This window comes from Cnephaeus nilssonii (genome assembly GCF_951640355.1).
Source record: "Cnephaeus nilssonii genome assembly, chromosome: 16".
Classification (NCBI taxonomy): Eukaryota; Metazoa; Chordata; class Mammalia; order Chiroptera; family Vespertilionidae; genus Cnephaeus; species Cnephaeus nilssonii.
In genome coordinates, this window is record NC_137087.1 from 5,669,732 (window position 1) to 5,683,401 (window position 13,670).

Consider the following 13,670-nt stretch of genomic DNA (forward strand, 5'->3'; position numbering starts at 1 on the left):
GGCCTTCCTGGTCCCTGGTTACTGCATTAGCAGCCTTGGGTCTGCTGAGAAAATTACCTAAGTAAAAATCACCTGGCTCTCCCCAGTTCTTTATCTTATTTATATGGGGATTATTATCGGGGACATTTTTTTTTAAATGCCTTTTTTAAATCTTCATATAATATATCAAGATGCATTTCTCTGATTTACTACTGTTGTCCTTTGTTACTGTGGTTTTATTCACAAAAGAAGATAAAGTTTCTCAATGAATTTGACCTACTCCTGCTCCCGTTACTTCTCTCACAGTAGTCATATGCCACACACTTCATTAGTCCTTGACTTTTGTTTGGCTATCTAGTTTATGATTGATATAATTTCCCTTTTGAAAAATCAGACAGCTGTTTCAGTCTTCTTTTGTAACCGCTTTACTGAGATACAGTTTACATAGCATACTACTCATCCATTTAATCTGAATAAGTCAGTGGTTTTTAGTTTATTCACTGATGTGTGTGACTTTTCATTACCTCAAAAAGAAACCCTATGTCTTATCGCTCTCATTTCCCCATTTCCTCCCCCTCGGCTCTGAACAAACACTGGTCTCCTTTCTGTCTCTGTATTCCTTTCATCTTCAACACCTCTCTTCCACTCTAGGATTTCCCAGATATTAGTAAGAACAGTGTTAGTATTTGTCCAAGTCTCCAAGTGAGCAGTTCAACTTGTTAGGAGACTTGAGTTCATTTAGAGCAGCTAAATGTTTCCTATTAGCACCTCCCTCCTATCATAAATACGTTTTACCCTTTCTGGTCTGAAAATTTTCTGAATTTATTTTACTGAACAAATATTTTAACGTCTTCATTAAGCAAAGCTTTATGCTTAGATGAATAACATAGATTCTGCCCTAATGAAGTTTATGCCTAGAAGAACATTCTTGCCCCTAAGGATAATTGTCAGCAAACATTTTTAAAATGTGTGCCAGGCCTATAAAGGGAATAAGACACAGCTCTTCCTAACAAGGATCCTGGTGTGGCTGGGACAGGCTGTTGTGAAAATAAGATTGTACAACAGTGTGTTAAGTGCCATAATAACATGTAAGACACTGTGGGGACAAAGTAGAGAGAAAATCCAGCTCTCTCAAGGACAAGGGGTTTTCAGACTCTACAAAAAGAGGTCTATCTTGAAGGTAACTAAGTTCAGTAGGTCAATGACAAACATATGAAGCAGTATGTTTAAAGGCATTTTAAGTTTTTAAAATTGTTAATTTAGTATGGCCCAAGTATCAAGTTAGGGAACCTAGTGTTGGTCATTATATGAATTATGATATTAGAATCCTCGGCCTGTGTAGTAGCACAAAGAATGAAAAGAGGAGGTTGAAGTTCAGACTGACAATGCAATGGATAACATTGTTTAAAATATTTATTACAGTGCAAATACTGAAAAAGGAGTAAAACAAAATCACCCTGAGTCTTCTATTGTAAAAGAGAACGCACTCTGGAACAGTAAGGAGTTCGAGTACAAATAATGAGTTCAGTTTTATATTATTTGTGAGACTTCCTTGTGAAGTTGCAATGTATATCTGAGACTCATGAGCTAAGCAAGGACTCCTAATTCATATTTGGAAATTACCCACGTAGAGATGTTTGGAGAAAATGCCATAGGTAATGTCACTCTGGGAAAGGTACAGACAAAAAGCGGCGGATGGAGGAATAGTGGGACAGAGGGCCTGCCGGCGGACAGGCCGGTGGAATATGCTGGACTGAGTGCAGCTGGGAAGGTGCAGAATTCTGAAAAACTGGGCAAAGGCTAGATTATATAGAGGTTCTGAGTTGGCTATAAACGAGCATAAGAGATTTCAAATTTGCCTTCAAATCATGCCGAGGATTGTATAACAGTGTTCATTAGTGGAATGGATTATGTGGAGCTCTTCTGTTATAATTTATTAAAGACTTGTTTTTTCGAGCAAGTTTTCAGCTCACAGCAAAATTGAGTGGAAGATACAAAAATTGTCTCTATAGCTCCTGCCCTCTCCCCCACCCACGCGCAGCCTCCCCCATTATCAGCATTGCCACCAGAGTGGTACAGTTGTTACAAGCAGTGAACCTACACCGACACATCCATATCACCCAAAAAAGCCCATAGCTCACATTGGGGTTCGCTCTTGGTGTTATACATTCTGTGGGTTTGGACAGATGTATAATGACACGTGTCCACCTGTATTGTATCCCACAGTATTTTCCCTGCCCTGAAGCTCCTCTGTGCTCTGGCTCCCTCTCTATCCCCAGCCCCAGACCATAAAGTTTTAATTAAAAGAAAAGAGATTACTTGAGCTTAGAAAATAAGATTTGAAAAATTTTAAACTATTTGTGGATTTTTTTAACCCATGTAGCAGTTTCTAATTTTCTAATCTCTCTGCTTTTGCCGCAGATAATTGGCCTTTTGAATGTTTTCACACCACAGAAATCCCTAGAAGAATTTCAAGATGTGTAAGTGTGATAATTAAAATTTTATGTTAGTGCCTTATTCTTAGATCGTTGCTGTACACTTTAGCTGTCATCTTTTTTCACCCATGAAGTTACATAGTCATGGAGCTCATGGATGCAAATCTTTGCCAAGTGATTCAGATGGAACTAGATCATGAAAGAATGTCCTACCTTCTCTATCAGATGCTGTGTGGAATCAAGCACCTTCACTCTGCTGGAATTATTCATCGGGTTAGTAGAAACAACTATCATCATAATCTATTTTTATTCATTGAGGTGAAATTCATGTAACATAAGATTAATCATTTTAAAGTGTACAATTCAGTGACATTTAGTACATTCACAAAACGTGAAGCCACCACCAATATCAAATTTTAAAATGTTTTCATTGCTCCAAAAGAAAACCTCATACCCATTAAGGAGTCACTCCTCGTTCCCTCTCTCCCAGCCCCCAGGCATCTTACCAGTCTGCTTTCTGTGTCTATAGACTTACCTCTTCTGGATTTTATATACTTGGAATCATACAGTTATGTGACCTTTGTGTCCAACTTCTTTGACTTAGCATAATGTTTTCAAGTTTATCCATGTTGTAGCATGTATCAATAGTTCGTTCTTTCTTATGACTAATACTCTGTTTTATGTATTTACCACATTTTGTTCATTGATAAACGTTTGGGTCATTTCTAAGTTTTAGCTTTGTGTGGATAACACTGCTATGAACATTCATGTTCAAGTATATATCTGAGTTCTTGTTTTCAATTCTTTGGGCTATCTACCTAGGAGTGGAATTGCTGAGTCATATAGTAAACCTATATTTTACTTTCTAAGGAACCACCAAACTGTTTTCCATAGTGGCCACACCATTTTACATTCCTAGTAACAATTTATGGCTGAGAATCCAATTTCTCTAAGTCTTTGCCAATGCTTACTGACTTTTTTATTCTAACCCTCCTAGTGCATATGAACTGGTATTTTGTTGTTTTTATTTGCATTTCCCTAATAACTAATGATGTTGAGCATCTTTCTATGTGCTTGTTGGCCATGTGCATACTTTTGTGGGAGAAATTTCTATTCAAGTCCTTGGCCCATTTTTTAATTAGGTTGATTTGCTTTTTATTATTGAGTTGTAGGGGTTCTTTATATATTTCAGATACTGGACCCTTATCAGATATGTGATTTGTAAATATTTTCTCCCATTTTATATGTTGTCTTTTTACTTTCTTGATATCCTTTGCACAAAAGTTTTTAATTTTCATGAAATTTAGTTTATTTTATCTTTGGTTGCTTGTTCTTTTGGTGTCATATATAGGAATCCATTGTCAAATGCAAAACCATTAAGATTTACACTTAGGTTTTCTTCTCAGAGTTGTATAGTTTTAACTCTTATGTTTAGGTCTTTGACCCATTTTGAGTTGATTTTTATATATTAAATGTATACGGTAATGGGAGGTAAGGGTCCAACTTCATTCTTTTGCTTGTGGAAATCCAGTTGTTCCAGCACTTGATTTAAGGGATTATTATTTCCCAGTTGAATGGTTTTGGCCCCCTTGTTGAAAATTTACCATATATTCTTTTATCTGGACTCTTAGTGCTATTCCATTGATCTGTGTATCTGTCCTTATACCAGTACCACATTATTTTGATCACTGTAACTTTGTAGTAAGTTTCAAAATGGGAAAGTGTAAATCCTTTAACTTTATTCTTTTTATTTTCAACATCATTTTGACTATTCAGAGCCCCTTGTGATTTTGTATGAATTTGAGTATCAGCTTTTCCATTTCTGCAGAAAAGACTATTGGAATTTTAATAAGGATTTCATTGAATCTATAGATTGGGTACTTTTGCCATCTTGACTATATTTAATATTACAGCTCATGAACACAGGGTATCTTTCCATTTACTTAGATTATATTAGTCTTGGTTGGGCTCCATTATAAAATACTATAGACTGGATGGCTTAAACAACAGAAATTTGTTTTCTCACAGTTTTGGAGGTTAGAAGGCCATGCATGACCAGCAAATTCAATTTTTGGTGATACCTCTCCTGGCTTGTGCCAGAGAGGGGGGTGTTGAGGGGCATGTGCACAAGCTCTGGTATCTTTTTCTCTTACAAAGACACCAGTTATTTTGGATTAGGGCCCCATCTTTATGATCTCATTTAAAAACTTCATTACCTCCATAAGGGACCTATATCCAGATATAGCCACACAAGGGGTTAGGGCTTCCACATGTGAATTTGGGGTTGGGGAGATACAGTTCAGTCCATAACATAATTCTTCTTAAATCTCAGCAATGTTTTACACTTTTTAGTGTGCAAGTCTTTCACCTCATTAGTTAAATTTTTCTCTAGGTATTTTTTTATTTTGGAAGCTAGTATAAATGAAATTATTTTCTTAGTTTTCCTTTTAGTTTTGTTCATTGCTAGTGTATAGAAACACAGCTGATCTTTGTGTATTCATGTTACACCATGCAACTTTGCTTAATTCATTCAAATGTAGTTGGGGAGTTGTGTGTTGTTGTTTTTTTGTTTGTTTTTTACAATTTTCTCTTTGTAAGATCATCTTATTTGCACAATTGTTGACTTCTTTCTTTCCAATTTGTTTTGGTTGGGGTTTTTTGTTGGTTTTGTTTGTTTGTTTTGTTTTTGCCTAGTTGCTCTGGCTAAAACGTCCAGCAAAACGTTGAATAGAAGTGGCAAAGGTGGGAATCTGTGTCCTGTCTTGATCTTAGGAGTTTGATATTAGCTGTGGAGTCTTCATAAATGCCCTGGATCTTGTTTGAGGTAGTTCCATTTGCATTGGAGTTAGTCACATATGGTCAGAAGGTATACAGATCCACAAGACTACCCTCACTTCAGGTCAACTGGCTACAAACTTGGGGTCCCCAAAACTACTCTCAATTTTAATAATTCACTAGAATGACTCAGCTCCAAACAGCACTGTACTTATGATTATGGTGTTATTATAGCAAAATAATATAAATTTGAACCAACGAAAGGAGGTGATGCCTTGGGCATAATCTGAGAGAGGTCCAAACGTGGAGATTTCAGCCAATCATTCTATCCTCAAAGTTTAAAAGTACAGAGTATTTGCTAGACAGGAAAGCTCACCCAAGTCTTTGGTATCCAGAGTTTTCCTTGCTGCTCAGGAAAACTGCCTGCCTCGTGGCTGACCTTTCGTCTCCAACCCTTCCTAAGAATTACCCTAATACCTTTAGTCTCTCACATTGTTAGATTTCCTGTGGCCAAAACCCCAGGCAAACAAAGACTCTGCTATCAGACAGGATATTCAGGGGCCTGGAGGTTACCAATAACTGAGGGCAAAAGCCAGACCTCTCTTCACATTAAGATTAATTTTTTACCACATACCTTTTACTCCAAGTTTAAGTGCTTTTATTATGAAAAGATGTTGGATTTTGTTAAATGCATTTCTGCATCAATTGAAGTGATCATGTTTGGTTTTCCTTGAATCAATGTGATATATTAAATTGACTCATTTTGTATATTGAACACTTGCATTCCTGGGATCAAATCCCATTTTAGTCATAATGTATAATCCTTTTAATATGCTCTTGGGATTATTTTGCTAGTATTTTGCTGAGAATTTTTACATCTGTGTTCATAAGTGATATTGCTGTGTAGATTTTTTTTAAATAATGTCTTTGTTAGAATTTGGTATCAAGGTAATGCTGGCCTCAGAATGAGTTAGAAACTGTTCTTCCCTCATCTGTTTTTTGAAAGAGATTAAGAAGGATTTATGTTAATTCTTAATTAAATGATTGGTAGAATTCCTTTCTCCCCCCCCCCCCCTTTTTTTTGAGATTTTCCTTACTGATTTGCTCTACTTGTTATGGGTATGTTCAGGTTTTGTGTTTTTTGAGTCAGTTTTAGTAATATTGTGTATTTTTAGGAACTTCTTTTTTCATCTAAGTGATCTAATTTGTTGGTGTACACTTGTTCATAGTTTTTTTTTAATAATCCTTTTGTTTTTGTAAAGTTGGTAGTAATGTCCCCATTTTAATTTATAATTTTAGTTAATTGCATCTTTTTTTTCTTTTCTTAGTCTAGGTAAAGGTTTGTCAATTTTGTTGCTCTTTTTAAAGAACCGACTTCTGAGCCCTGGCTGGTAGCTTGGTTGGTTAGAATGTCATCCCAATACACCAAGGTTGTGGGTTTGATCATAGGTCAGGGCACACATAAAAAGCAACCAAGTCCTGGCCGGGCTGTTAAGTGGTTAGAGCTTTGGCCCACAGACCAAAGGATCTTGGGTTCAATTCCCGATCAAAGATACATACCACAGTTGCAGGATCAATCCCCAGCCACAGTGGGGTCATGTGCAAGAGGCAACTAATCGATGTGTCTCTCTCACATCATTGTTTCTCTATCACTCTCTTAACCCCCTTTCTTCTTCCCCTCCACGCTCTCTAAAAAACTCAATGGAAAAAATATCCTCAGGTAAGGATTTTAAAAAAATAGAAGTAACCAAGTGTAATGACAAAAATTGATGTTTCTCTCTCTCTCTTGCTTTCTCACTGTCTCTCAAATCAATAAATTTTTTAAAAATTTAAAGAACCAACTTCTAGTTTTGTTGATTTTCTTTATTGTTTTATTGGTCTCTATTTTGTTAATCTCTACTTTTTTATTCATTATTTTCTGTCATGTTCTTGCTTTCAGATTAATTTGCTCTTCTGCTTTCTTAAGGTGGAATATTAGGTTATTCATTTGAAGTTTATTTTTTATGTAGAAGTGAACAGTATTTATTGAGCACTCATTGTGTACAGAACACAATACCAAATGCAGTGCCATTTTATTTTTATTTTTTATTATTTTTTTAAAATATATTTTATTGATTTTTTACAGAGAGGAAGAGAAAGAGATAGAGAGTTAGAAACATCGATGAGAGAGAAACACCGATCAGCTGCCTCCTGCACACCCCCTATCCTGGGGATGTGCCCGCAAACAAGGTACATGCCCTTGACCGGAATTGAACCCGGGACCCTTCAGTCCGCAGGCTGACGCTCTGTCCACTGAGCCAAACCGGTTTCGGCTGCAGTGCCATTTTCTGTGGAGCTCACCTCACGGTCATGTCACAACACAGCCAAGCTGGACCTGAGAGCTTGCCAAAGCAGCCCTGCTCTCGGGTCCAATTTGACTGTGTTGTGGCATGGCCATGAGGTGAGCTCCATTAATTATTTTTTTTAATGTGAGTGTTAACAGCTGTGAAATTGCCCCTGCGCTCTACTTATTAGATATTCCCTAAATTTTGGTATGTTGTATTTTCATTTTCATTCATCTCAAAGTATAACTAATTTTCCTTGTAAACTGTTCTTTAATTTCCACAAACTGTTGTTTAATTTCCACAAATGTGCGAATTTTACAGTTTTTCTTGATTTCTAGCTTCATTCCATTGTGATCAGAGAAGACACACTGTATGATTTCAGTGTGTGTGTTTTTTAAATTTATTGAGGTTTGTTCTGTGACCTAACATATAGTCTATCCTGAAGAATATCTTGTTGCATGTGCACTTGAAAAAAATAATGTATAAAAATGAAGAGAGTATTTTATATATGTATGTTATGTCTAGTTGGCTTATAGTGTTGTTCTCACCCTTATTTTCTTATTGATCTTCTAATTGTTTTGTCCATTAATGAGTGTAAGGCATAGAACTCGACACCTGTTACTAGATAACTGTCTATTTTTCCCTTCAATCATGTCAATTTTTTAAAATATATTTTATTGATTTTTTTACAGAGTGGAAGGGAGAGGAATAGAGAGTTAGAAACATCGATGAGAGAGAAACATGGATCAGCTGCCTCCTGCACACCTCCTACTGGGGATGTGCTCGCAACCCAGGTACATGCCCTTGACCGGAATCAAACCCGGGACCCTTCAGTCTGCAGGCCGATGCTCTATCCACTGAGCCAAACCAGCCGGGGCCTTGCCCTGACCGGTTTGGCTCAGTGGATAGAGCGTCGGCCTGCGGAATGAAAGGTCCCAGGTTCAATTCCGGTCAAGGGCATGTACCTGGGTTGCGAGCACATCCCCAGTAGGAGGTGTGCAGGAGGCAGCTGATCCATGTTTCTCTCTCATCGATGTTTCTAACTCTCTATTCCTCTCCCTTCCACTCTGTAAAAAAATCAATAAAATATATTTTAAAAAAAAACAGCCAGGGCCAATCATGTCAATTTTGCTTCATGTATTTGGGGGCTTTGTTAGGTATGTATACATATATTATTGATGGATTGATCCTTTTATCAGAGTATTGTCCTCTTTTGCAACATTTAACATTTTCGACTTATAGTCTGTTTTGTTTGATTTTAGAATAGCTATCTTTTGATTTCTATTTGAATGAAATATAGTATTTTTCCATCCTTTCACTTTCAATCTGTTTGTGCCTTTGAAGCTAAAGGGAATCTCTGTAGATAGCCTGCAGGAGGCACATCTTTCTTTTATGCCTTCTGCCCTTCTCTGGCTTTTAGTTGGAGAGTTTACTGTATCTACATCTAAAGTAATTGCTGATAAGGAAGAAGTTACTTTGGCCACTGTACTATTTGTTGTCATAAGTCATATCTTTTTGTTCCTCAGATTTTTTTATTACTGCCTTTTTGTGTGTTTAAGTACTTTTTTTGCTGTGTATCTTTTTTTTTTCTCTGTTCCTTTTCCTTATATTTTCAGTCTTATAGGTTACCATGGGCATTACAATTTAACCTCTTCAATTTAGAACAATTTATTTTGAAATATTACCACTGTAACTTCAGTAGTATACAAAAACTCTGCTCTGATGCAGTCTTCCTTTTCCCTTTTTATTGTTGTTGTCACAAATTACATATTTATAGACTGTGTGCCCATTAAGTTAGATTTGTACATACTGTTTACTGCATTTGTCTTTTAAATCATATTGCGGGGGAAGTACACCTGGCCTTTTTATGTATCTACTAGAGGCCCAGCACGCGAAATCGTGCGAGTCCCAGACCCGCTGTGCAGGCAGGACCCCAGGCCACGCAGCGGAGCTGCGGGACCCCAGGCCTCACCACGCGGAGTCGTGACACCACAGGCCTTTTATAATAGCCTATATAATAAAGAGGTAATATGCAAATTGACCATCACTCCAACATACAAGATGGCTGCCACAAGATGGCTAGCAGGGGGTGGCAGTTGGGGGGAACCAGGCCTGCAGGGGAGGGCAGTTGGGGGAAACCAGGCCTGCAGGGGAGGGCAGTTGGGGGCGACCAGGCCAGCAGGGACGGGCAGTTAGGGACAACCGGGCCGGCAGGGTGGGGCAGTTGGGGGCGACCAGGCCAGCAGGGGAGGGCAGTTAGGGGCAATCGGGCCTGCATGGGAGGGCAGTTAGGGGCAGTTGGGTTGGCAGGAGAGCAGTTAGGTGTCGACCAGGTTGGCAGGGGAATGGTTAGGGGGTGATCAGGCTGGCAGGCAGAAGCAGTTAGGGAAAATCAGGCAGGCAGGCAGACAGCAGTTGGGAGCCAGCAGTCCTGGATTTTGAGAGGGATGTCCGACTGCCCATTTAGGCCCGATCCCACCGGGCAGTCGGACATCCATCGAGGGGTCCCAGATTGGAGAGGGAGCAGGCTGGGCTTAGGGACACACATGTGCACAAATTTTGTGCACCGGGCCTCTAGTAGGATATAATTACCTTAACCAGTATTCTTTATCTCTTCATTTGACTTCAAGTAACTGTTTGTTGTTCTTTTGTTTCTACCTGAAGGACTCTTTAGTACTACTTTTTTTTTTAATCCCCACTCAAGGAATGAGGATATTTTTTCCATTTATTCTAACAGAAAGGGAAGAGAGCGGGGAGGGAGAGAGTGAAACATCAATGTGAAAGAGATACATTGATTGGTTGCCTCCCACACATGCCCCAACCGGGGGTGGGTATCATACCTGCAACCCAGGTATGTGCCCTTGACCAGGAATCGAACCCGTGACCCCTCGGCATTTTATATTTTTGTAGCCTGTTTTTAACTGATTTACTGAGCTATAATTCACATGCCATACAATTTACCACCTTAAGTGTATAATTCAGCATTTTTATTATATTCAAAGGTGTGCAAACATCACCATCATCTACTAGTAGAACATTTTTGCCCTCCTTAAAGAAGCTTCACTCATTAGCCTTCAGTTCTCATTCTTCCCTGTCACCTTCACCCCCAGCCCTAAGCAAACACTAATCTCCTTTCTGTCTCCATGTATTTGCTTATTCTGGACATTTCATACATAGTTGACCCTTGAACAACATGGGGGTTAGAGACAGACCCCTCCAATGCAGTAAAAAAAGTGCATATAACTTCTTTTTTTGACAGCTTTAATTAAATTTATTGGATGACATTGGTTAACAAAATTATATAGGCTTTAAGAGTACAATTCTATGATACCTCATCTGTATATTGTATTGTGTGCCCACCATCTGCATATAACTTTTGACTCTCCCTAAATTTAATTACAAATAGCCTCCTGTTGACCAGAAGCCTTACCAATAACATAAAGTCATTTAACATATATTTTGTATGTTATATGTATTATGTGCTGCATTGATACAATAAGTAAGCTAAAAAAATGAAAATATTAAGAAAATCATAAGAAAAATACATTTACTGTATTTATTGAAAAAAGTTCGCATATAAGTGGACCTCTCCATGTCCAACCAATGTAGTTCAAGGTTCAGTTGTAAATGTAATTATATAATATATGATTCATCCATGTACATATCACGTATCATTATTTCATTTATTTTTATTGCCAAATAATATTTCACTATATGGATATACCACATGTGTTTTAATCATTTCACTACTTGATGGACAGTAATCTGTTACCATTTTTTTTTTTTTGCCTCTTTATAAGTAATGTTGACATGAACATTCGTATACAAGTTTTTGTGTGGACATATGTTTTTGTATTTTAGTTTTAATTCTAGCTTATTCTTTGAAAAGAATTGCATCTAATTTGGGAGGAATTTTTGAAAATGTACTTAATTCAATGGAAGTATATTTTCCTTCTGAGCTACCTTGTAACAAATACCCTAACTTATATCTACACTAATAAAAGAGAAACATGCAAATTGACCGTACCTTTGCTATGCCCACAAGCCATGCCCACAAGCCAATCAGGAGCGGGTATGCAAATTAACCCAACCAAGATGGCTGCAGCCACGGAGCGAGCGGGAGGCTTGGGTTTCCCTGGCAATGGAGGAAGCCAAGCTTCCAGCATACCCTGGCCGGCCCTGGCCTCCACTCAAGGCTACAAAGTTTCAATTATAGAAGATAAATAAATCCCAGATACCAGGGCCTCCAATTGCAAACCACCACAGGCCCCTCGCTCAGGCCACCCCATGCCCCAAGGGAACCCCCACCCTGATCCGGGACACCCTTCAGGGCAAACCAGCCAGCCCCCACCCATGCACCAGGCCTCTATACTATCTAATAAAAGAGTAATATGCAAATTGACCGTCACTCCAATACCCAAGATGGCTGCCCCCATATGGATACAAGATGGCCACCACAAGATGGCCAGCAGAGGAGGGCAGTTGGGAGGGACCAGGCCTACAAGGGAGAGCAGTTGGGGGCGATCATGCCTGCAGGGGAGGGCAGTTGGGAGGGACCAGGCCTGCAGAGGAGGGAAGTTGGGGTGACCGGGCCTGCAGGGAAGGGCAGTAGGTTGGGGGGGGACCCAGGCCTGCAGGGGAGAGCAGTTGGAAAAACCAGGCCTGCAGGGGAGGGCAGTTGGGGGGGGACCAGGCCTGCAGGGGAGGGCAGTTATGGGTGACCAGCCTGCAGGGGAGGGCAGTTAGGGGCAATCAGGCTGGCAGGGGAGCAGTAAGGCATCAATCAGGCTGGCAGGGGAGCAGTAAGGCATCAATCAGGCTGGCATGGGAGTGGTTAGGGGGTGATCAGGCTGGTAGGAAGAAGTGGTTAGGGGCAATCAGGAAGGTAGGCAGGCAAGCAGTTGGGAACCAGCAGTCCTGGATTGTGAGAGGGATGTTCAACTGCCCGTTTAGGCCCGATCCTACTGGAGGGGCCTCTAGTAATAAAATAAACATGTATATGTGTGCTCAAATTAACTATTTTAAGACAATTATGCATCTGAGATATTCATGCTTATCCTTAGTTATCATTCTGATTGCCTTGTATATTACACTAGAGGCCCGGTGCACGAAATTCGTGCACAAAGGGGGGTTGTCCCTCAGCCCAGCCTGTACCCTCTCCAATCTGGGACCCCTCGAGGGATGTCCGACTGCCCGTTTAGGCCCGATCCCGGTGGGATCCGGCCTAAACGGGCAGTCGGACATCCCTCTCACAATCCAGGACTGCTGGCTCCCAACTGCTTGCCTGCCTGCCTTCCTGATTGCCCCTAACTGCTTCTGCCTGCCAACCTGATCACCCCCTAACCACTCTGCTGCCAGCCTGTTTTCCCCCAACTTCCCTCCTCTGCCGGCCTGGTTACCCCTAACTGCCCTCTCCTGCAGGGTTGATCACCTCCAACTGCCCTCCCTTGCAGGCCTGGTCCTTCTCAACTGCCCTCTCTTGCAGGCCTGGTGCCTCCCAACTGCCCTCTCCTGCTGGCCATCTTGTGGTGGCCATCTTGTGTCCACATGGGGGCAGGATCTTTGACCACATGGGGGCAGCTACATTGTGTGTTGCAGTGATGATCAATCTGCATAGTACTCTTTTATTAGATAGGACAGAGGCCTGGTACAGGGGTGGGGGCCAGCTGGTTTGCCCTGAAGGGCGTCCCGGATCAGGTGGGGGTTCCCTTGGGGTGTGGGGCGGCCTGAGCGAGGGGCCTGTGGTGGTTTGCAGGCTGGCCACGCCCCCTGCCAACGCAAGCGGAGGCCCTGGTATCTGGAATTTATTTTCCTCCTACAATTGAAACTTTGTAGCCTGGAGCGGAGCCAAGCCTGGGGCTCCCTCTGAGGCTGGTAGCCATTTGTGTTGGGGTTATAATTGAAACTTTGTTGCCTTAAGCGGGTGAGCCCGGCCAGGGTGTGCAGAAAGCTTTGCTTCCCCTGTTGCCACCGGCAACCCTGGCCTGCTCTCTCAAGCTCCATTCTGCCGCCATTTGTTTGAATTTGTTTACCTTCTATAATTGAAACTTTGTAGCTTGAGTGGAGGCTTAGGCCTGGCAATGGCAGGTGGAAAGCTTGGCTTCCTCTGTTACCTAGGAAACCTTGGTCTCTGTGGCTGTAGCCATCTTGGTTTGGG

At 40.6% G+C, this 13,670-nt stretch overlaps 1 protein-coding gene across 5 annotated transcripts in view; it reads left to right on the plus strand.

Annotated features, from left to right (window-relative positions):
• Window positions 1-13,670, plus strand: part of MAPK8 (mitogen-activated protein kinase 8) — a 139,999-nt gene that overhangs the window by 86,358 nt on the left and 39,971 nt on the right. For all 5 annotated transcript variants that reach the window (XM_079793826.1, XM_079793825.1, XM_079793827.1 and 2 more), the window contains exons 4-5: window positions 2,401-2,459; window positions 2,549-2,687. In XM_079793826.1, coding sequence (XP_079649952.1) covers window positions 2,401-2,459; window positions 2,549-2,687 — 198 coding nt within the window. The remainder of the gene's footprint in view (window positions 1-2,400; window positions 2,460-2,548; window positions 2,688-13,670) is intronic.